Source organism: Pteropus medius, unplaced genomic scaffold, assembly GCF_902729225.1.
Source record: "Pteropus medius unplaced genomic scaffold, Ma_sr-lr_union100, whole genome shotgun sequence".
NCBI classification, from domain to species: Eukaryota; Metazoa; Chordata; class Mammalia; order Chiroptera; family Pteropodidae; genus Pteropus; species Pteropus medius.
Genome location: NW_024347788.1, coordinates 10,516,531 through 10,542,166, shown reverse-complemented (window position 1 = coordinate 10,542,166; position 25,636 = coordinate 10,516,531). Strand labels below are relative to the sequence as shown.

At 39.4% G+C, this 25,636-nt stretch overlaps 1 protein-coding gene across 2 annotated transcripts in view; it reads right to left on the bottom strand.

Annotated features, from left to right (window-relative positions):
* Positions 1–20,058, bottom strand: part of COG6 (component of oligomeric golgi complex 6) — a 40,376-nt gene extending 20,318 nt beyond the window's left edge. The window contains exons 1-8 of one of the 2 annotated variants that reach the window (XM_039877257.1): positions 19,843–20,058; positions 17,267–17,410; positions 15,211–15,282; positions 11,519–11,577; positions 6,712–6,823; positions 5,054–5,136; positions 4,635–4,705; positions 2,862–2,955 (exon numbers count right to left, since the gene is read on the bottom strand). In XM_039877257.1, the coding sequence (XP_039733191.1) occupies positions 2,862–2,955; positions 4,635–4,705; positions 5,054–5,136; positions 6,712–6,823; positions 11,519–11,577; positions 15,211–15,282; positions 17,267–17,410; positions 19,843–19,995 (788 nt within the window). In that variant the 5' untranslated portion in view covers positions 19,996–20,058. The remainder of the gene's footprint in view (positions 1–2,861; positions 2,956–4,634; positions 4,706–5,053; positions 5,137–6,711; positions 6,824–11,518; positions 11,578–15,210; positions 15,283–17,266; positions 17,411–19,842) is intronic. The other variant, XM_039877256.1, reaches the window with a different exon arrangement.
* Positions 20,059–25,636: the final 5,578 nt, after the last annotated feature.

Sequence of the window (25,636 nt, the reverse complement as noted above, 5' to 3'; positions counted from 1 at the left end):
CTCCAATATCAGACATATCTGTTTCTTAAATTTACTGACCACCTAGGCATACAGAGCAAATAAATTCCTTTGACACGTATTACATGCCATCGGCTGTGGTTGAAAAGGGGCGGGGAGGCTTTCTAAGGTGAGGGAATTTTTAGAGTAGGGTAGCTCTGAACTGGGGGTCAGACAACTTGGGGTGAAACTACAGAGTGGTTCGGGGTTTCCACGGCACCCACCTCTGCGATTAAAATCAACACGCGTCCCATCATCGCTGCCATCCCTTACACCCCTCGCCCGACCCAAAGTCCTCTTTTAAAAATGTACCCAGGAAAACGAAACAAATTTAACAGTCTAGTGTCAGCAGATTCTACACCCATTAACTTTTAAATCCCTAAACGATATTCTAATAGACTAGCTATTAAGAATTATTTCATTACTCTACCTATAAAGTTATCAAAACTCAAAAATTTCCAAAGAATTAATTTCCTAGGCTATACTGCTTCCTTTAATAAATGCTACTGACTTAATAAAAAATCTGCATTGTTTGAAAAGGACTGTTCACTAGTAACCCGATCCTAATTCTGTGTGTGTGTGTTTTCAGCGGAATGGAAATGATTTTCAAATTCCCTGCAGTGACATGCTAGCAATACGTCGAGATGAAAACACAAGGTTTTGCTAAACTGCACAGCTGCCTTGCATTTACTTTCTATTTTTAAAAAACAAATTAGAACCAAAATGCTTACTTCCATTTTTTCCCTTAAATTAAAAATGTTGAGTGTAAAAAACACATTCCTTTAAATGACTGCCAATTCTATGAAATGACTTTTGATCCAATGACTACCTATCATGGCACAAAATTCACAAACTTCTAACTTTTTAAATATATAAAACTAACCCTTACTCTTAGGACCCACCCAACCACAATAACCAGAAGTCATGTACCGGCTGTTTCCAGGACTGTTCACTGTGACCACATTGTATGTGAGAAACCACTGGCATTTTAAATAGGGGCATCATCAAGCCTGAGTGTGGAATCTAATCTGTATAATACTGTGAAATATCAATAAACATTAATATTAGTGTTAACCCTACTGCAATAACAGATACGACTTGAAGCAAGAACAGTAGGAGCTACAATAAACCATCAATGGCATCTGCAGACATGAAGCATCTCTTCCCAGAGAAAGAAGAAAACTTCTTTGACCAAAAACAGATTCTTTTCCAATAAAGGTCAAAAACGCAAAATGCAGCTTTACAAAGATGAATGATAAAATTATGCATTCTAAAATGCCTCTAGTTAAAATTAAAAATTAAAATCCCTGTTTTTTATATCTAACTATAGTAAAATAAATTCTGGTCGAAACCAAAAGATAAAACAGTATAAAATCCTAAGAAACACAAGAAATATATGAAGAATGCAAAAATCAGTATTGTATGTATGACTACATTTTTGAATAATTGATATTATGAAGGACATCAATTTTTTTCATTTCCACTTAAATTTCTTTTAAAGAAATTTCTATACTGAGTTTATCAGAATAATGCATTAGCATCCCAGCTATATACTACCTAACAAACACTAAGTATGTTGACTTTCTACAAAGGCTTCAATAACTGACATTTTTCTTGTACCTGATACCTATGGAGAAGCCATTATTACACACAATTGAAAAAATTCACACAGTGCCATCTGGTGGTTGCCATGAATGGCACAGCCAGGGCAAGATTCACAATTAACTGCTCAAGGTGCAAGTCCCTCCTGGACTTTGGCTTGCAGCTGCCGTGCCCCTCAGCCTGGGATGCTCAGCCTGGACCCCTCAGCCTGGACCCCTCAGCCTAGCATGCGCTCACAGCCCCTTCTTCCCGGAAAATGCCTGTTAATCCTTCAGAACTCACTTTGCCTCCTTCCCCGAGGCAGCTTTCCCTAATGCCCGCCCCGCCCCCACCACGGAATACTTGAGCCGCACGCCTCACACATGGCCTCTGTAACAGCAATTAACATAGTCATTAAAATGGGTGTGTTCTAGTTGGTTCTGTAAAATAAAGCGACTCGAGGCCCTGTTTCGCTGCTGCTGTGTCCAGCACCTGGGACTCTGCTGATCACACAGAAAGCGCTGTCGCTAGCTCCGGGATGCGATTTTCACACCGGTGTTTGTGATCTAGAACCTGACGACAGGCTACGCTGCAGCCCAGGCAGAAAGCGGAGCAATGGGCCCCTCTGGAGACCTGAGCGGCGCCGCAGGGCGCAGGGCAGGTCCGACGCCACGTAGAAGCCCCCGCCGTCTGCCTCCCGAATGACAACTCCACACTTGGTGTTCCAATTTTCATACTATTCCAGGAATTAAAAAGCATTTCCTTCTATTTTATATGAGAAATAAAACGCAGAATAATAAAAACATGTAAAGAAGCTAATGCATAGGCTCTCACCTAAAACATCAGCACATCTCTTGGCTGGCCTAACTTACAAGGTCAAAGGTGGACCTTTTCTTGAATCCTATGAATAGAATCCTGATTTAAAATTTTCTTTTTTCATCTCTGCATTTCCCGGCCCTCTACCTGACCTGCTCTCCAGGGCAGGGCTGCTACAGGAGTTTTACTCAGAATTCCAAGGTAGTCGGCGAGATGACAGATCGGGGAAAATTCCTAACATGAGAGGTAGTCTAGATACGGGGCCACCTCGGTTTCCCCTCCATACTGCTCTCTGGAACACGTGACACGCAAACGAATGGATGCCAGTGCTGATGTACACGTGATGAGGTGAAAATAACAGTTATTCATATCACTCAAACTACTGTACATGAACTTGATAATACTGAAAGTTAATGTAAATCATCGAAGAAAAAGTAGGTTTTTTAAATTAGTAAAAAGTCACCAACTTATATAAGACAGGTCTGTCCTGCAGGGCTTCCATTGCCTGAGTCAACACTGGGGAAATGTCACAGGATTCTTGGGTCAATGCTCTGCATTCACCTGCAAAGTAATTAACATTATAACCCTTGTTAAAGTTAGGCAAGCTTAGATTCTAAATTTTTAAAAACTCTACATCAATTTTCTTTATGTTACTATTCTAGTCTTAACCATTAAATACCCAATGAGCGTCTGCTGTATTAGAAGAGCTTCGAACTTGTCCGGGATCCCCAAGCACCTGGTGTGTGAGGACCTCGCACTGTGTTCTGCCTGCAGCAGGCACATGTGAATCCGAGCACCTCTCAGGCCCCGGGAGTCAAGCTCACAGTCTGGGACCGTCGTTAGGTGTCGTGGGAGAACAAAGAAATCTGAGGCAATGTCCTCGCCTTTGAGAAAGGACTCTAACTGGAGACCAACGGTAAACACATATGAAAAGGAGTCACAGCGCGGTGAGCACTGAATGCCCAGTGAGCATCTGAGCATCTCAACAGTGAGTGTTCGGGGGCAGCCACAGCACATTGTGCCATCACGGACACACGGGACAGTGCAGAACCCAAGTCTGGCTTGGGAGATGGAGGGAGGACTTGGATGCAGAGAGAGAATGCAGACAGCACTCCAGACAGGAGCAGACAGTGCGAACAGGAGGTAAAGAGACACGTTCTGGAGAAAAAGATGAAATCACGTGAACCAGACAGATAAACAGGTTTTCGCAGTGCACAGAAGGGACACTGCTTAGCGCGGTTTAACCCCTCCTCCTTCCAGCTGGTAACACCTTGGAAAACCCTGCGCGCCTGTCCCGTCCCCGCCTGTCCCGTCCCCGCCTGTCCCGTCCCTGCCATCTTAACTGTCTTCCTTGGTTCCTTGGTTCCAACGGGCAGTTTCATGAATCTACCGGAACATTTTAAAATAAAACTAGAGCCAATAAACCACTTCTGGTAGATGCAAAAACGGCCCTGCGAAGACAGCCTGGTCCCTGGAAGCTGCAAACAGGTTCCCTTATGCGGCAAAGACTCTGCAGATGGAATTAAGGTGACCCTAAAACAAGGTAATCTCCCCGAACTCCTGAGTGGGTCCAAGGTAATCACATAGGACATAAAGTGGAAGAGGCTGGCAGAAGAATAGAGACATTCAAAGTGAGACTGCCTTGGCCCCCTCCTGCTGGCTTTACAGATGGAGGAAGAAGCCACAGCCCACGATGCAAGCAGCCTCCAGAAACTGGGAAGGCACTGGGTGACGGCCAGCAAGGAAGCTCAGTCCTACAGACTTGAGGAACTACATGTTGCCAACATGGCCTCGCCCGCACTTTCATTTTAGGATGCTGAGAGTCGCGTCTGACTCCTGATCCATGGGACTACAAGAGAGCACTAGCCGTTGTCATTAGCCGTTAAGTCTGTGGCAGCTGGTTACAGCGGCAAAAGAAAATTAGTTCATTTATAATACGGTCACGTAAATAACAAGAGATGTCTAATCGACTTTAAAATAACCTAATCTAGATTAAATAATCTAGAAGCACTGACTTTATTTTTTTATTCTCATCCTTAATCGACATACTGTTTGACTGATGGTAGATGTTCATGATACAAACACGAAGACAATATGTTCAAATGCAGAGTCTATTTTTCTTTTTAAAAGCACTTTTTGATAACTAAAATAAGAACATGATGTCAAATTCGGACCACGTGAAATAAAAACCCCTAACCCTGACATTCATGGCCCCGGAACACACGAGAGAGACCACGCACCTTGGGCCCATCGGTAAAGTCCTTCGTAAGCTGTTTCTTGAAGCAAGGCCATCTGCTCCATAATTTCTAAACTAGAAACAAAGATTTATTATAATTTAAACTTTCAGTCAGCAGCTACATCTAAGAACCTAATTATTTTATTTAATTATAAGATGTTAGCTACAGCAGGTTAGCTTTTTATCATTTTATGGACCGATTTTTCAATTTTTTATAATTAAACAAATGTCTACTTTTAATACGGTCACTTAGCTATCTAATTGCTGTTTTACATATCAGGATATAACTCTCTCCTTATCCAAAAATAAAGATTAAACTTCTATTTCACAAAATGTCAAGCAGTCTCAATAAGAAGCTAGACTGTTTTTTAAATTTTGAAAATTTAAGAGGCCACGCGATCATGAACTCAAAAGGCTACTCACCCCGCTGTTTGCTGATTCGTACGCAAGAGAACTTTGACATCATTGTGAATCTGTTTCACTCTTCCCAACGCCTTGAAAAAGTCCTTTAAAATTAAAAACGCAACTATGAAATTTCCATGTTTTGGGGTAAAGTTACATTATTCTACACTGAAATATCACCGCAAAGGAAAATCACATTTTCACCTGCTCTCATCCTCCCTACGCTGATCACACCTTTCTCTAAATTTTTATGTGAAGTGTAACGAAGTTTCCACACTGAAACGTACGTGTTCCGTGTCTGCCACATGCCCAGGGGCATGCTAGCTGCAGGCACACAGAGCCCTGGCCTCAGGGAGCCTGGCCTCTGAGAAAGGAACTGCAGGCCCAAGGACTGTGCAAGGGAAGTGTGCTACGTGTCACGCATCTTACGGCTTGGTCACGCGTGGCTTTCTCATCACCGAAGATGACGTTTTATAGATCTTTTTATATACCTGTTCTCACCCCCATCGAAGAGCAGACTTCAAAGCTGATGCCTAAAAGATGCTCATTAAATATATGAGAGCTGACGGAGTCTGAACCCCAAGATTTTTTTTCCTTTAGAAAAATATATTGCAGCCTTAGTTTCCAGATAACCAAATAGTGTTCGAACTGTGAAAACAATGACGTGTTATTTTTCTTTGATGAACAAAATTAAAAAAAAAAAACCCTCCTCTGATGCCGTTCACTATGCCTGCCCAGTGGAGGAGAGGGGAGAGGTCGAACGTTTGGGATGCGCAAAGCCCCTCAAACTAGGAGGGCGGCAAACATCAGTGAGCAACGTCCCCAGAACTCTCGCAGCCACGTGATTCCCTCCACGCTGGTGGCTGGTTCCGCTCCAGCCCAGACGGTACGCAGCAGTGACATCCACGAGAGCCACCCGGGCGACCTCACTCCACACCTCCTGCCCTCAGAACCCAGCGTGACCACACGCACGGTGTAGGTTTACAGCTCCTCCCAGTCAGGTGACTAAGAGTCCTTTCTGGAAACACCGAATGTCCTTCGAGGAAAAAAAAGAACATTTTTCCCTACTGTTTAGCATTTTGAAAGATTTTACAGTCCTGTATCAGTTTGGAAAGAATGGCAGGAGTTAAACAATTAATTAGAAGAAAAGATAAGGAATTGTCAATTCCAGGAAAGACAGAAAGTCGTAAATAAAGAACATGTAATCATTGTCATGCCACTGCGGCGAAAACAGAAAATGCCACGTAACTGCACCGTGAGGTGTGAAGGAGACAATGTGTGCGCAGGAGGGGGCTGGGGGGAGGACGAATACCCCTATTTCATGACAGGAAGTCAACAGAAAATAGCTAATTAGATAAGTAAAGCATATTCTTTTTAACTGTAGATCCAGAATAATTTATAAAACAAGCAATTAACAAGGTTGGAAATGGTTGACAAAGGACTTAAGAGAGACGGAGGTGTGATGTAGTTTTTCTTTATAAGCCTTTACTCTTCTAAAAAAAATACATGTATCGTTTTGAAAAAATAAGACAATCTAAAATACGCATCTTAACTTCCGACTTTAAAAACATTTCAAACCAAACCTTTTTTTTTTTAGATGGAAAAATAAAGCCTTAAAAAAATGTCTCTATGATGTCTAACTGCTACGCTTCAAACAATTTACAGCGAGAGCAGGGCACCTCGGTCACAGGTCCTTCTCTCGTGCCCCGGAGGACGCTCATTTCTTCAGACGTCAGCTGGAACTTGGACAGGAACGCATCGGCGACCTGCGCTCGTATTTCCAGTCTCTGACTGCAAGAAAAACAAACGACAAAAATCAAGAACGCTAGGCATCTGCAGAGCTTTAAAGCAAATTATATCTGATGTAACTTCGAATTTAAGGTGTGAAAGGGTCTCAATGTCCTCGAAAGTCTCATTTCTGCCTGGAACACTGGAAGCTCAGGCACGCAGCAGACAAGGCTGACTGGCGTGGGTCTACGTCAGGTGTTTCCTGAACAGGAAAAGGAGGGAATCGTTAGGAAAAGGAAGGGAAAAGTTCACAGTCTCCACAAGTTCTCAGCCACTTGCAGGTCCTTGAATAGCTCACCTTGTAATAATAATAATGTTACCTTTCAGAACAGAAATATGCCCTTTCAACTATTTTCTTCTCAGTCACTAAAAAATCCTAAGCCTTTGAATTTTTCATATGAAGTACACAACACCCCACAATCAGATCTATTTTTTTTTACTTTAAGTTAGTGAGGGAACAACTCATTTACTAATGCCTCACAAATCTATAAAGTCACTTCTCCACGTCTGCCTTCCCTGCTTTTTCTGCATACTATGGTTAAGAAAAAAGTTTTAAAATTATATGATCTGAATGCGACCTATTTAGACAAGTTGCAATGAGGGACGGGCACGCTCCAGCCCGAGCAGGGTCACCAGCTCACGGCCAGTCAGGAACGCAAATCGCCTGGGCAGAACCTGCGCACTCCCGGCTTCCAGATCTCAGAGGTGGAGACAGATAAATGAAGTTATGTTTCACTGGTATGCACAGGGCAGTAACATTCCACAACTAAATACTATTCAAAGAAGAGTGAACACAGATAAACGTTAACACTATTTGTACAGACAATGCAATGCATCTCTGTTTTGTTTGTACTCGGGTTGTGAGGTTTTAAATTCAGAGTCAAACGTTCCTGCTGAATGAATAATATAAGAAGTTAAAAGGAGAAGTCCTCCAGGTGGCAGTAACATCGGTTCACCTAGAATGAAAACACAAATCACCTAAAGAAACCCATACAGATTTAAATGGCGTATGTCCTTAATCATGTTATGACTGATTACAAAAATTTACCTTAACAGGTTGTGTTTTACATTCTTGGATAAAGCTCCAATCATTAAATATACAGGATATCATTCAAAGTCATTATAAAACTTCATAAAATTCTGAGACTATATAAATTAACCGTTTCAACTAAAACCTCTTGAGCTTCTTCTGGAGCTTTAGAGTCTTCACTCAGCACTAAGGAAAATGAATCTCTTGATAGCTCCATTTTGTTTTAACCAAATCTAGTATTACACACTGATCACAACCCTTTATCATTAAAATTCATTCCAATTAACATGGCTCTCTAAAATTGATTCATGAAATAAAAATGTGAACCATAGGCTCTAAATATTCAAAATATTTAGTCTAAAAATATGTTTTAGCAATGGCCACACTGCTAAAGCAAGGGTCTGGTACCTCAAGGTGACAACTGTTAAAGTAGTGACAGAATACATTTTAACAGATTTTAAAAATCATGTTACTCCTTAGTTTAACCGTATATATTCTTCCCAGGTAAAAAGTTCACAACCATTCCGGCAGAAAGTTACAGCTGGATGGTCCAGTGGTTTGGTCTGGGAGTATCTGTGCAATCATATGACATTAGCGGGGACCTACAATGTGTCAAGGCCCTAAGCCAGGATGTGACAAAAAGCACATATGATGGAGACCTTGCCCTCATCTTCCATCACAATTGAAGTATGGCATCTTTTGGAAGGTTTTAAATAGCTAAATAAAAATATGTGAAATAAATGTTAACATAAAACTTATAAATGGTTGTTATAAATAAGTTCTAGATTATTTGAGATGTGTTCAGGTAACATTGTATATATTGTTATAGAATATATAAATAAATATGGCAAATATATACTGTGAAATAATTGCAGCAAATAAAAATATTAGATATTTCCATATGTACTATAAGGTATTTTACAGGTACAAGAAAAGAGTTGTAGAAAAACGTTAGAGCAACTCTGGGGGCGTTTGTTTTAAAAACCGCTACACACACATACAGACATGGGTTTTTCAGGGCATGTGTTCATATACTGCCTGAATACTTAAACAGACTACGTAATCTTTATAATGATTCCTTCAAACCATCCCAGAACATGATTTATAAATCTTGTGATGCTTCTTTTTTTCCCCTGAAGGTATACCTCTGTCATATTTTAACTCTACCTTCTAGGCTCACCTCCACTAAATAATTTCAAAATAATAAGAAAAAAGCTAACAGAAAAAAGTGGGCATAAGATATAATCAAAATTTTAAAAAGTGAAGAAATATAAATGGCAAAACCAAATGAAAGAAGTGCTGATTCACCGATATTCGATGAAATGTAAGAAAAAGGGTGATATTATTTTTCACCGATGAAATTGGCAAAGTTTTTAATGACAATCTACCTAATGCTGACAAGGGTTTAAATGAGAGACATTTTCATATACTGCTGATTGCTATATGACCTTTTTGGAGACACATTTAGGCAATATACATCGGAATATATTTTCTTAAGTTTCTATTATGTGATTTATTAATTACAATTCAGGAATATATTCTATATCTTAAGGAAATAATCCGAATGCACATAATGACTTAAAAACATTTATCAGATCATTAATTTTAGTAATGGAAAGAATACAAATATTCAATAATTTAAGAATGCTTAAACGTATATTGGTTTGTTCAAAAGACAAAATATAATGTCAACATTATAAAAGTTTTTCTAAATATAAGACTTAGGAAAGTACACACAAAATATTAAGTGAATAAAGCGAAATATGACTTCGTACATGTTACTCACTCTAGGAAGAAATACATCAAAATGTTAACAGCAGCTATATCTGGGTGGAAATTATATCTCATTTTAATTTTCTTCTCTAAATTTTATACATGTAAATGAGAGAGTGACAAAGAAAACGGTCTGACGCTCCCCTGCCTAAACCTATGCTTCTGTAATACATTTTTACGTGTTTTTGTGCAAAATCAACAGTGTCACATTTTGTGCTACCAAATTCACACTTGAAGTAAAGTAGTTTACAACAAATAACACAATTAAAACTATTAAATAATAAAATGGTAAGAAATAAAGAAATGGAATGAGAAAGGAAGTAACACAGCTCAGGAAAGCTACTGTGGTTAAGCACAGAGCAGCCCGGGCCTCCGGCGGCCAGTCAGTGCGGAGGCAGGATGGGCTACACGGCTCGATGGCCCGCGACGCACGGCAGGCGGCGGTCAGCGCCTACGGAACCACTGAGCCATCGCGACAACCCTGGGACGAGGATGTCATTCCCTGTCATCAGATGTGGAAACTGAGGCCATGGGAGGTTAACAAACAATGTGTACAAAATTAAAAATCTAAGAAGCTCTTACCCAAGATTCGGGTTAGAATTCAGGCGCCTTCAAAGCCCACATTCTTTCTTCTTTAACACATTATCTCAAAAATACACAGAAACATTCACCAGAGACTATTTTTCTGAATCCAGAGAAATCTGGCGGTGGGTCTTTACAAAAGCCAATAAAATATATAATGAATAGTAATTTCAATAGTATTAAAAATAAGGAAGTATGTTTGTGTGGACATAGCCTTTCCTAATCATCAGTGAGACACATGTGACTGTCAGCTAAATAAATAGTTAGGGAACTGTTAAGCTGCAGTTCTATGAAGATAATTCTACGTCGAACTTTACCTATTAGAGCATTGACTGTCACAACGACCAACCTCCACACTCAGTTGGAAAAATATTCATGTCATTTATACATCTGTCTGAATGAGAATGTTATCCAAATAAGCCCACAGAATTCTATTTCTAAAGTTAATTACATGTTTAACAAAATTTCTGGTAAAAAGGAAAAGTACTACTTAAAAATGGAAAAAAACAAAACAAAACTCTCGGCCAGCTCCCAAAAATCTGCCATCGTGATTTCCGCTACGGGATTTTACTGAGATACAGTCACACAAATGTCCCCTTGGCACAGCATATCTATTACTCTTGGGATACTAAAATGTCACAAATTTTGTACTTCCCAAAACATACCAGGCCAAAACGCTTTCAAAGGCTTACGAAAGCAGTGAACATAATTGCTTAAGTAGCTTTGAGGATATACTAATCCAAGCAAAATGTTCCAGTACATACTGCCCCCTGCGGACGTTCATCAGAATCCCACATGTAACAAGCTCCAGTGCAATGCTTATTTTTCAGCTTGTAGTCTATGTCTTTTCCTGATATCAGGAGAGGTGCAGTCCACAGGCATGCACTCAGAAATTTTTAATGGAATCTACAATGTGTTAGGCCCAGAGACATAAGGAGAATGAGGAACTGTCACTGTTCTCAAGGAGCTCAGTTTAGTAGGAAAAGAGAGACAATCAAACCTTCGACAAATTATAAGAGACTGTAACACACTCTACGGTATGAATCTATACTGTACTCACCTTCATTCACATATTTATTCAGTCAACATATGTTCGTATACTTATCTGTAAAGTACTACGATTATGGAAAAATCTAAAAAGCACCTACATTTTAAAAAGTGATCATTTTTTAATTCCACAGCAAACGATCAACAACAATAATTTTGAATCGTGCTTTTTATTATTTCAACTTTGATTTGGTGTTATCCAAAATTTTCTTCCCATTTAATCTCCAAATTAATGAAGAGGGGACCATATAAAACAAAAAACTTACCTTTCAGCTTGAAGCTTGGTTGTTTTTACTATTAAATCTTGAGTCTGTTCCTTTGCTGCCTAAAATTATAAACAAACCTACTATCAGGACATTTCGATTCTATTATACTTTAAAAAACTCATACTACCACTAAGTGGAGTTCAGACTTATAGCAAATGAGATCACATTCCAGAACTCAAAAGTTTATAAAGTGCCCACACAGTAATTGAAATAGATGCTTCAAGGCTCATACATTACCTTTACCAAGAGGAAGTCATTCGGAGTTCTCGATACGCACATGATGCTAAGGCTCGCCGGACAGAAAAGGCATCGGAATGCCCTGGAATTTAATGGTCCCTGATGTTCTTTGTGAAGCAGAAGCATTGCAAGAGCAAGCTAAGGATGACGGACACGACTTCATCGCGCGCACGCTGCAAGGGCACGAGACCGCTAAACGAGATCGTGAGGTCCCGGAAATGCTGCGGAACTCACCAGAAATGCTCAAGGTGGAGATCGGAACTCGAGAGTCAGGATATGCAGACGGCCCACCACGGAGGGTTTTGGTGACGATTAGAGACTGCCTTGTCTAAGCACACAGGGCTGCTCCTGACCTAGCTTCATACCAAGCAACCCTCCCTCCCCGAGGCTAGGACTGAAAGGATTGGGAGTGAAAACCAGAAATAAAAGTGTTCTATCCAAGACTAGGCAAATATGCAGAAAAGGGACTGAAACAAAAGACAAGTTTAGTAGGTCAGATTCTCTCAAGACCCGAACATGTGGCAGCAGGAGAGGAGAAACAGGTGGCCGTGAGGCAGATGGAGACACAGGGCCCACAGGCTGAAGGGACATTAAGGGAGGCAGAATTACGTACAAATAAAGCAACCACTGGTGGACATTATGAAGCAGACAAGATCACATCAAGTGGAGGGTCCGTCTGTTAATTGGGGGACACCAGAGAAAACACACGAAGATCCTGGCTCATTTTCATGCTGGAACACCGCCAAAAGAGCCAGGCTTCCAGAGCTCACGTTTCTGGAGCTGCGTTAGATCTAGAACCGTGGCCCCCCAGTCCCCTACCCCCAAGTCCTGGGCTCCTAGAGGCTGAACCCTCCTGTGAACCCGCAGACTGCCACGAAAACTGTCCTACTGCTTCGCACGCGTCCTGGCAGTAGCGGAGCCCCACCTCCATCTCAGGTTGAGTCTGTGACCCCGCAACCAAGGCCTGTGCCTAGCGAACAGCAGACGGACCTGACCCCAGGTTAACTCAGGGCACGAGCTTCTAAGGCTCCCCGTAAGCTTCCAAAATTATGACCCCTTAAATCTAGTAACTTCCTCAAATGCTTATCCTTCCCAATGTCATTTTGCTTTAAAGATCCACTTCTACCCTTTATCCTGCTTTTTACAATTTATTAAAAATACAGTTTTATCTTAATTGTAAAACATATTTACATTTTAGAAATATCTGTGAAAAAGAGTATTTCACAAAAGCGGTATCATAAATGCTTACTAGCTTCTTTTTAGCCTCGATCATTATTAAATTGAGGGCATCTCCCACAGATGACACCATCTATTAATTGCTGAAATAAGACAGTCGCGTACAATGTTATGTAATAAGGATTTTTGCATATTTTCTTACCTTCATTTAAAAATTGTGTTTAATAATACTCGTAAAGATTATTATCCTAAAAGTTTCCGGTCTTAAATGTTAAGAATGGTTATTTCTCAGTAAATAAACATGTGATTCTAAATGCAGTTTATTAAAGTAAAACCATAGCCAGACATAAACCATGGCATATAAAAAGTTACTGATTAAATCTGAAATGAATCTCAGAATAATAATTTCTAAAATGTCCCAAATCCAAAGCATTTTAGAAAATATCAACTAATTAAATTAGTCCTTTAACACTCAATAATGAAGGAAGGGGGGCACCAAGAAATACTTGTCTTTATGAATGCATGAAAACATTATTTTAGAATCGATAGTATGAGCGAGTACTATTAAGATTCCAACAACACTATATCCAAGTAAATTAGTTAGTGCCAATGGGCGAATAAAAACTTTCAAAACCATGGATCTAGTCCCCAGTAATCTAAGAACCAAAATGACTGCATTCCACATAGGAGTGATACGTATGGTTCTTGCCCTTTTCCATCTGGCTTATTTCACCTGGGGTGGTGAGCACACAATGCAATACTAATGATGCATTACAGAAGCGGACACTAAAACAATAGGTGGTATAAAATATTTTTAAATAATCACTAAAAAGAGCTATGAGGAAATCTTTGCAAGTGAAGAAAATGTTCTACGTCTTCATTAACGATGGTTGCTTCATAGGTGTATAAAACTCTAAAATGCATTGATTTGTATGCTTCGAATAGACGCAGTTTATTATGATATGTAAATTATGCGTCAATAAAGTTGATATAAAAAAAGCTTACACCATCATAGGGGAAAAAAGAATCGTGGGCGCAAAGAAAACACAAAGGACAAAACAGATGACACTGCGATTTAAAATACTTACAAACGGCTCTGAAAATACCACGGAGTAAAACTACTTTGACCTTTTACACTTAGAAATAGGTATGAGAAAAAGAATAAAAATATAATTAAGGATAAGAATTAGAAAATAAGAGGTATTATACTGAGAACGGAGGAAACTGAGCAATCTAATATAACAATATATAAAATATTACAAAACAAATACAAGAGTATAATACAGAAAACCTTGCATAGTTTGAGAAAAGGCATTCAATCATGGAAGCCAAAGATGAGAAAAGGAAATTTTTAAAAAGTTAAAGAAAATAATCAAACAAAATCAATTACTAAGCAACAAAAATAGCATGCAAAAAAATGTGAAAGGGCAATAATAATTAGCAAAGTTTATATCATTAAGTTTTGTATAATTAATGAGGATCTAAAGAATGGAAAATAAATATGCCAATAATATCTGACATATTAGTAAGAATATAAAAATTCAGACAAGACTAGGAAAGCTAAAATTTTAGAAATAGAGAATTCTCTAGTTCTGCAGACAGAATACCCAAGTATCCACCATTATTTTGTGGAATATGTATAGATTATTGATTCTTTCTAGAACCGCTGTAGCTGTCAATAGGTCTAAGAAGATCTTAGAGGTAAAAACGTGAAGGCAGTAGACAGGATCATGACTAACTCTTAGGAGAAACCGCTTCTATTCATGACTCTAGAATTTCATGACAGACAGTAATTAGGGTAAATGCCACCTCTACAGCCAAACTAGAGCTTTAGAAAACAGACTGCTTTCGTAAACAGACTGAGTCAAATTATATTTATTTTCTTGATTTTTTTTTTTTTTTAGGCTGAGCATGAATCATATTTAAGCTGAATAACAGCTTTACTTTGAATTTACTCCTAAGGCTTGCTACTAAGGAATTCATTTCTGCTGGACTTAAGGGATATTAAAGGACTGAAAAGTTTATCAAAATTCTACAGTTAGCTCTGTACCAGCTAGATCAAAATATAAAGGCTTCTGTTGTTAACGGAACAATATTAGTAAACCGTCACCCAAAGAAACACGAACGCATTTATTGTTTTTAAAAAAAGCATTTTCACATTCGAACTTCCTACAGGGCATGACAAGGAGATGTACATAAATGCTGTAAACCTATCTAACAGCTCGTGAACGCTTACTTTGTACCAGCGACTATGCTCGAAGCCAGCCATGAGTCAGTACCTGTAGGCGACTTGTCATATCTTGACAACAGTTGCTCATGGTCTGAACATCTTCATTTATACTCTCCAGTTCCTAAGGAGAAGAATAACATCATGAAACATATTGTTAAAGAAATTTCTCTTCTCTTAGCCAAATCCTTAATTCAACTCATAAATATTTTTCTTTTTTTGCCAAGAGATCACAAAAAATTCCATATTTAAGATTGGGAACGATTAAAAAGAATAACATCTGGTGTTAGAAAAGATGCAAAAAAAATCAGTATATTCCTTGTAGAGATTGTGACAATAGAAAACAGCAAGTGCTTTAAATATGTTAATCCCTCTTTATTCAGGAATTCTAACACTAAGAATTTATCCTAAGGAGTCAATCAGGTAAGTTGAAACAGTACGTGTAAGAGGATGTTCAACAGAGTTGTCTAAAACAAATGGAAACTGAAACACTTCCAACCACGCAATGGAAATCTGTGTGTACGTTAACACGTGTGTGTGTGTGTGTGTGTGTACTTACTGCCCATACAAGGTAAAAAAAAAAGTGTCGTAACATACATAATACCGTCTCATTTTTTAGAAAAATACGTAAGTATGTGCAGAAGAACACAGGGAAGGCCATACAATAAACTGCTGCCAATAGTTATTTCTGGGGACAGGATCCTAAGTACATTGTTCTGTTTCTGACCTTATTATTTAACTTTTCTACGATGAATTATTTGTAACTTTTAATTAATAAAAACAAGTGAATGTGAAAAGCCCACAAACAGCGCCTCCTCCTTTTCTGAAAGTCACCACATATTAGATCATGCCACAAATCTGGTAATTTTCTCAGTAACATCCCCTTATATGTATTTCTACCCCTAGCCCCCCTCCCAAATATACATGAATTTAACTGGTCACTAAGTCCTATCATTTATAACCCTAATGTATATGTCTTATTCATTTCCTTTTTATTACCCAAACAGCTACTACCTTAGTTCAGGTCAACTGTTCTCTATTCCATGAATTTAAAAACAAAACAAAACAAAACAAAAACACTTGTTACAGGGTTTTCAGGCCCTACTCTCTTTACTAAACCATCCTCTGGGCTTGACTGAACCAATCTATTAATGAAAATATGATGTCAAGTCTCAAGATCACATTTGGCTTCATACTGCCCTATTATCTTCTTTTTGCCCAATTCAATTCAGTGCCATACAACAGAAAGATATGCTAGGAAGGGAAGTGCCAGCAGGGTCTTACTGTAACCCTTTTCAACCCAATGCCCAGACCTTCCAATAGAACCGGGACCATTTTATGATGGGATGGGCCAATCAGGGGGCAAAAGAAAGCAGCGAAGAAGGGCTATAAACAAAACATGAGGATGAACCATAGTTAGGAAGTCATTCATAAGAATACGAGAGTAAATCCTACTTCTAGAATGAAGATGTTTTCCTCTTCTCTCTATTAAGTATTTTGAATTATAAAAATCATAGAACCAGCTATTTCAAATGTTACTCTCTATATTTTACTATAAATAGTATGTAATTCAGATTAGTAAGTCCTAAACTGCTTTGAGTAAATAGTGAAAGCGGCATGATTTCGAAATATTAATATCAGCAACAGCAGATACATAAGCAAACTCATCTCTCTGTTCCCTTAAATCATACCGTATAATCGAATAACAGCAGCACTATTATCAGCCAGCTAGGTCAATAACTATTTCTAATATTTACTTTAGTTACCATAATATACTGAATGGGTTTAACTTGTAAAATAATAGAAATTACGGTCTTCTAATAAATGACTTAAACGCAGAGCTTCAAGGGCCTTTACATTGTTTGTAGTCTTTGTCTGAACTCAAACTGTCTTCCTTCCACTGCCCCGCCCCCATTAAATAATGAATTGTGAAATACAACTAGAGTATGACAAACTCTTAAAATACTTTTTATTATGGAAATTTTTCAAAAATATCCAAAAGTTGAGATAATATGAATGCCTGTGTACATATCATTCGGTTTCAACAATCATCAACTCCTGACCGTTCTTATTTTACTTTTTTATGAAAATTGTTGGGGTTTACGTACTTCCTTCACTTCCTTGAAAATGCTTACAAATTCTTCATTGATGGCCAAACTTCTGCGTTCAATATCTCCACGTAAATTTCTTCGAGTCCGCAAACTATTTTCAACAAAAAAGGTTGAAAGTGCCTTGAGAGCTTCCAACATCTCCTGTACAATCGATAAAAGAAAATTACTGGGACCGGTTTTCAAATGTTTTCCTAATCGCAAGTTAAAATTTAATGAAATCGCTTTCAAATACTTTGCTTCCATTAAACAACCCATAAAATCCTGAATGACTTTCACGTTACTGAACAGTAAGCTTCTTTCAAAAGCACAGTAAGGCTATACTTATTTTTGTATTGTGGCATGTATACAAGGTTATTCACTGCACAGCTGTTTGGAATTGCAAAGACTGGAAATAATTTTAACATCCATCTAAAGGGGATTGGTTAAAGAAATTATGATATATCCATTTTAAAAAGGTGGAAATTCTTTATATACTTATACAAGTCTTGCTTTGGAAGGCTTTCTAAAACAAATAAGTACCACTGGCTGCCTGCAGACTCAGAACTGAGGAAATGGGAGCAGAATTTAAAGAAACCTGGAGAGGAAGGCCTCTCTGAGTGACTCCTGAACTCGGGCCTGGGTGGTGGCAGTGTGGATCGGTGGGGCAAAGCCTTCCACGAGCAAAGGAAATGAGTACAAGACCCTAAAGCAGCAGAAAGGCCCGTGTGACTAGCGCTATGGGAAACGACTAGAGGTCTTAAGCGAAGGAGTAATATAATATGCCTCACATGTTTAAAAGTTTATTCCGACTTTGTGAAAAGAACGTATGGTAGAAGGGGGCAAAAAAGAAATCAGGTAACCCCAGCAAGGTTTGATGGCAGCTTAGACCAAGATGGAAGCACTGCAGATGGAATGAAGAGGTGATATTTCAAAACTTTTTTTTCAAGGTACAGCATATAAGATTTGCTACTGGATTGGATGTGGGATTGAAAAAACTTACAAGAATAAAAAATTACTTACATGCTTCCTGACTGAGTGGGTAAATGGTGGCATTCTTTACTAACAACGGGGGGAGAGCCAGTTTGGAGAAAAAGAGTTCTAGCCATGTTAAGTTTTTATGTTGTTATCAGGTATCCTCTCCGAGGTGCCGTACAGACAATTGATTGGGCAAATCTGGAGCTCAGTGGAGATGTCAGGAACAGGGTTACAAATGTGAGAATAATAATGCGTTTGCTGTTTAAAACCACGCAATTACATGAGAGAGTTGTCCTACAAAGAGAATATGGATAGAGAGAAGGCGGAGGACCGAGCCCTTGATACAACAGAACCCTAAAGCCTAACGATATAAATTCCTAGACCTGCACTAACATACTCTCTATTCTAACACCCTAACTCTTCTATGTTTCGGTTACAATGTTATTTTCAAATTGGCTGGGTTTTCAAATAGTAAAGCTATTTAAATTCAATTTAATACTGAAGAGAGAGCAAAACTATCTTTACAATTACAAATATTTACTGTACTAAAAAAAAAAAACCCACCATAAAATAAAGCTACTTCTTTCTATTTCTTTTTACTAGTCTTGAAATATCCTAGGGCCTGGTTCAAAAAGTCGTCAATAATGCTGAATCAATAAAATCACGCAGACTTGGGGGCAAATTACAAGTCCACCAATTACTAGTTATTGGACATTACTTAATTACACTCTCTCCATACTTGATTTTTCTCATAGCTAAAAAGAGATCATGTCATTTTATAAATGTCAATATTAGGTACTTTAAACACATAATAAATTGTATGATAAACGTAATCTTTACTAAGAAACATTAAGTGTGTGGCACTTGTCTCTCAGGACTTCACCTGGATTCTGTCAGTGAACCAGGTGAACCAACAATCCTGAGAAAGTTAGAGTGTTCTCAGTTTAGAAATGATGAAACATAGCTTGCAGAAGTGAAAGGATATTGTAATGCACCAATTTGCTGGTTATATTTAATAAGTGGTAGCCCCAGAGACAGCGTTTCTTACTCATCATATCATTATTTACACACATAAGCTGTCTTATTGACAGCTTATTTTCAGTTACCTACAAATGTATCCATAAAGCTCTCGCTTCCACAAATACATCTTTCCTTGTGAACATAGAAAAGACCAGTTTTCCTAGCGACTCAGTGATACAGGAGATAACCAGCTATGACAGGGCTGGAAGGTCCAATCTGAGTTTCAGAAGGTACTTGGGAGAGGATGAGGCCAGTTTATCTTGCAGAGATACAGCCGGAGCCCACACATTACAGGCAGTGCTTAGCTAACAGCAAAAACTAGTAGACATCGTTCCATCTGAGCCATGAGCAAGTCCCTTCGCGTTACATGACATAAAATATCACTTCCACCTGTCGGTGGACGTGGCCGAGGACGCCTGGTCCCGCTCCCAGCCCCGGACCCCGAACGCCTCCGGGGGTACAGGGTCCCCGCCGTCCGCCTCCGGGCCCAGCCTCCCCGGAACCGCTGTAAACCTCCCGCCTCTCCCCCTCGCCCTCCTCCCCCTCGTCCCCTCCGCCGCGGCGGTGATGGATGCGGGGCGCGGCGCGGCCCCGGTTACCTTGTCGTTGTCCAGCCGCGTCTCCAGAATCTTATGCAGCTTCCGCGACAGCGGGTTGTTGGTCTGCGGCGGGGGGCCGCCCGCCCCACTGCTGAGACCGTTGGCGGCCCCGGACGCGGGCACCGCGGCCACCTCCCCGCTGGCCTCCGCCATAGCGACAGCTACCGGTCCCCAGCTCCGCGGCAGCCACGTCCGCCCCGCGGCGCGAGCACTGCGCGTGCGTCGTGTGCCGCGCATGCGCCCTCGGCCGAGACGGCGCCGCTCAGCCGGCGGGCGGGGCGTTGGCGGGAGGCGGGGCAAGAGGAGGAGACGGACTGTCTGAAGGCCAATCAGATTTAGAATTTGAGATTCAGCTCTATGGGATCAAAAGGATGTCGGAATCGCGAACCTATGAAAGCCTAACCGTTAGCAAACTACAAAGAGACTGCGCCTGGCATACGCGTTCAGTCAAAGTTAGTTCAAATTAAATTCACTTTCCCTGATTTTTTTTTTTTTTAAGGCATTTTATGGGCCGGATACTCTGGAGGCACTGGAGGGTCTGAGACCAAGGAGTTAATAAATGTCATTAGACTGTGCTGAGTGCTCAGAAGGAAACGAAGTGACAGAATAATGGAGACGGGGTCCGCTTCATCCAGGAAGGTCTGGATAGGGGTTGACAGTTAAACTGAGATTTGAAGAGGAATCTGAAACTTGGGGTGAAATCTTGTCCACATAGGAGAGGTGTGAATGCAAAGGCCCAAAGACAAGAAGGAACTTGGCTGTCCCACAAAATGACCAAAGCCAGGGTAGCTGTAGAGTAAGGAGAAAGGACACTATGAGAAATACCTTCCCAGGAAAGTCCAGATGACAAATATTATTATTTTTCCCCATTTCTTTCCTTATTTTTTAAAATTTGGGTGAAAAAAAAAACCCCTATAATTTGGATCAGAATAAACTCTCTGAACTTCTTGTGAAGTATTTTTCTGAAACACGAATCATTTAAATTTTGCCTTTAATTTGCCTAGTTTCATGTATATGTATATGAAGAAAGCTCTGACAAAATCACTCATCTATATTCTGGCAAATGAAGAAGAGAAGGCTCGACTAGCAAAAAGAAAAAGAAAAGACCAAACCCCCCCACAGTATCTAGTTATGAATTCAATAAAAAGTACGCAGGATCTAGATGAAACTTTAAAGTGCTACTGTGAAAACATAAAAACTTAAGTAAATGAAAAGATATATTGCAATCTTCAACAGAAAGACTCAGTATTGTAAAGATACCATTTCTCTTTAATATATGATTCGAATTCGATGTGCCCAAATTAAAATATCAGCTATGCATGTTGCATATCTAAATAAATCTCGACTATATAAACAGTAATATAATGTCTTATGGAGCTTCAAAATATACAATTGAAATAAATGCCAATGGTAGGATGCAAAGGGTGGGTCACAAAAGATCACGTATTGTATGATTTCATTTAGATGAAATCTCCAGAATAGGTAAATCTATAGAAATAGAAAGATTAGTGGTGTGGGGCGGAGGGGTTGTTGGGAAGAGAGCGTGGAGAGTGACAGCTCACGGGTACAGGCTTGTTGCGGGGTGACGAGATATTCTAAGTCCAGATCGTCGTGATGGCCGCACAACTCCAAATATGCTAAAAACCTCTGAACTGTACACGTTAAATGGGTGAATTGTATGTTATTTGAATTACATCTGAAAGCTGTTTTTAAAAAGTGAGGCGGCAGGTAAACATGCTGTTTAAGTGGTAAAAATACTAATTTATGTTAGATTTAAAAAAAATCGGTATATAATGTACAGGCTGCAAACATCACCTGTTTAAAGTGTAACATACAATGACTTTCGGTTTATTTGCAGAGTTGTGCAAATATTACCGTAATCTAATTTTAGGACATTTTCATCATTCCAAAAAGAAAACTTGTACCAATTAGTAATCATTCCTCATTTTCCCCTCTGCACCTCCCTAGGTAACCACATATTTACTTCCTGTCTCTATTGATTTGCCGATTTTGAACACTTCATATTAAGGGAATCACGTCTGCAATATTTGGCTTTTTGCATCTAGCTTCTTTCATTTAACATGTTGTTTTGATAGTTAATACATTTGGTGGCATGAATCAGCACTTCATTCCTTTTTATTGCTAAATAACAATAATAATAATGATAATAATAATAATAATACCAACCACATATTATCCATTCAAGATGATGGATATTTGAATTGTTTCCATTTTTAGCCATTATGAATAATGCTATGAACATTCGTGTGAGAGTTTTTGTGTGGATGTACATTTTCATTTTTCTTAGGAAGGTACCTAGGAGTAGATGGCTGAGTCATTTGGTAACTAACTCTATGTTTAACATTTTGAGGAACTGCCAAGCAGTTTTCCAGACTGGCTGCCCCACCAGCAGTGTATGAGAGTCCCGATTTCTCCATATCCTGGTCAACAGTTGCTATTGTATGTCTTTTTTTTTTTTGTCTTAGCCATCCTACTCAATATGAAGTGCTATCTCATTGTGATTCTATTTTGCATTTCCTAGTGAATAACGATAGTGGGTCATAAGAATTCTTTATATATTCTAGATACTAATTCTTTATAAGATAACTTATAGGAAAATATCTTCTCTTAATCTGTAGTTTGTCTCTTCATTTTCTTTATGGGGTTCTTTGAAGCACAAATGATTTTGATTTGATGAAGTCCAAATTCCCACACTTCTCTTTTATGATTTGTGATTTTGGTGTTTAAGAAATCATTGCCTAACCCATGATCACAAAGATTTATTCCTCTGTTTCCGTCTAAGAGTTTTATAGCTTTAGCATACCTACTTAGGTCCAAGGTCCACTCTGAGTTAATAATCGTGTACAGTGTCAGCTAGGGATCAAACTTCATTATGTTTTGAATGTGGCTATCTAGTTCTCCCTGGTACCATTTGTTGAAAAGACTATTCTCTCTTCCATATATGAACTTTTAATACATACAGAAAAATTAGACATTCATCCATAGTGAAACAAACTAGAATATAAGGAAAATTCCTTAATTGGAGTAAGAATATATACAGAAGACAACAGCAAACATCACACTTGATGAAATATTCAAAAGTTTTTTCCTGAGATCAGAAATAAAGCAGAATATCACTACTCCTACTCGACATTGCACTGGAGGTTCTAGACAGAATAATAAATACATCAAGAAAAAGAAATAAAATCATAAAGACTGGCGAGAACAAAGAAAAACTCACATTATTTGTACGTGGCATAATTGTATCTCTAGAAATCCAAAATAATCTACAGAGAAGTTATATAATTTATAATTAATAATCTTTACCTCACTTATTTTTATCAAAACCCCTGAAAGGACAGGAAAGCGTGGAACTCAGTGAGCTTGCAGAAGAGGCCATGTGACATGATTTCATACGTAGAAAAATCATGTCAGGACTTGCTTCATCGGCTACCAATGAAAAGCCTGTAAAGGTGATTAGAAAGCCCACATAGAAACAGGCACAGGAAGAGATGACTTCCAAGCCAGGATATCTTGACCTTGGCACTACAGTTGGCCCTTGAACACCTCACCTCCACCCGAGTCAAAAATCCAACTGTAACTTTTGACTCCCCCAAAACTTAAGTTGTCTCCCTTGGATACCGAAATCCCCGTATAAAATGGCGTAGATCAATGCATACAGTCGCCCTCCGAACCCAAAGACTCCCAGCCACACATTGAAAATGGTACAGGTATTTATTGAAAAATATCCATGTTTAAGTGGATCTGTACAGTTCAAATGGAGGTTGTTCAAGGGTCAACTGCATTGACATTTTGGACTGGATAATTTTTTGTCGTGGGGGCTGTCCTGTTTATTTCAGAGTGTTTAGCAGCATCCCACTAAATGCTAGTAACACCCTCTTCAGCTGGGACAAACAAAAATGTCTCCAGACATTGCCAAATGTCCATGAGAGGCACAATTGTCCTGGGTCTAGAGCACTGTTCTAGGTCCTATGAAGTATCTGATGCTACATATGGGCACTGCTACCCCTAGAAATTAACGTGCCACAGACACCACCTCTAGGAAAAATTCCCCACCGTGCTAGTCTCTTTGTGTCCCTGGATCATGTTTCTATGTTTGCGTGTTCGCTTAGCACATCCATGCTCTAGTGTCCAGAAGAGCTGAGAAATCAAGTATGAAATTTCTAGCTTTCATTTTTAGTTAAATTGATGTCTCTGTAGAAGTCCTTGTAACATGTACCGTTTTCCCCTGTATTTATTTCTCTCGGGGACTTTGCAGTGACCATCCTGTGTTTCCCATCTCTCCCTCATCACACTCCCTGAGCCCTTTCCTTGTATCTCCTATTATTTGACTTTATTGCTTAGTCCTTAATTTCGGGCATCGAGGCTTCTTGCCTTGAGGTATGTGTGATGTCTTTCTTCTCTCTGATACCTCACGAGTTTTGAAAGCTGCCTCGAGTTTCTCATTTTCTTTTTGTCCGGATGTTTGTTTTTGTTTCTGTTTTGTTTCCACGATAGTTCTCATTCTTCAGTTTGCCCTTAGTATTCTGAAACCTTAGCAATCACGGATGTAATGATTGCAAACCTTTGTAGCAACGAAATGATTTCAAACGTTCTTCAAATGAATTCTGTAGAACAGATAACAGGGTGGCTGCCCTGACCGAAGCGTGGGTAAAGCCTCTTACCCTTTCTCCACTAAGCACAGCCTTTTTGTCATCTGCGGAGCCTCCCTTCGGCTGCCTGTGTCCTTTGCCAGTTTGGGGGCTGCAAAGTAATAGGGGAGTTTATTGGGAGGGTGTGAAAACAGCTCAAAGGACCGAAGGGCAGGCTGAAGACTCACCTGGGAACCAGCAGCAACAGGGAATCTCAGTAGCTGGAATCACCTGATGGTTTGTAGGGCACGCCTGCTAGTTCTTCTACCTACCCTTGCTCAACATTCAAAGGCCTGAAGCGAGTCCACTTTGGCAGCCTGCCCACCCAATGGTCAGGACCTTACGATTTATAGTTCCAACCTGACAGCACACAACACCGGAGAGGTAAATGTGTTCAACAGAATGATCGATTGTGGTCCATGAGACAGATTAGGAAGTAGAATCTATACAGGAAAGGGGCAAAATCCACCTAGGTAGTCGAGAGATTAGTTACACCCTTTGCATGGGGGAGTGGAAGGGACTGTCCTGTTGATGTCGCTTAACTTTGAGAAACAACAGAGATTAATTGCAACTGGGTGGGCTGGGAGGTAGGATGGGAGGTGGAGTGGGTACAAAATGTCATGTACCCAAATTAGGCGATTATATTTATGAGGGAGTTATACAGTAAGAGTTGTGTCAGAAATTATAAATAAAATTTAAAGTAAAATTTATAAGTAAAATTAAATGGCCGAGAAGGAGCCAGATGAAACCGCTTACAAGAAAAGGCAAGAACTTGAAAAGCCCCCTTTCTAGATGAACAGCTTGGGTAGAAGTATTCTGGAAATTGCTACTACGTTCCAGGTCCTTGTCCAGAATCTCTATTCACAGCCTGAACTTTTTCGAGTAAAGGGATGATAAATGACAACTCCAGAAAGATGTAAAAATAAACACAGAGAAAATAATGATAAAATCATGTCCTTGGAATCAATACTTTTGTACCAATTTAGAATGCGAAGGGCGAATCTAGGTGATTACAACAGCAGAAAATAAATGAAAAACAAATGGGAAATTCGAACATGTATAACCACCTGAAAAATATGTATTGTTTTGAATATTGGGTACCTTATAGAGTTTCTGAAATGTGGTGGGAGTTGAATAAGCAT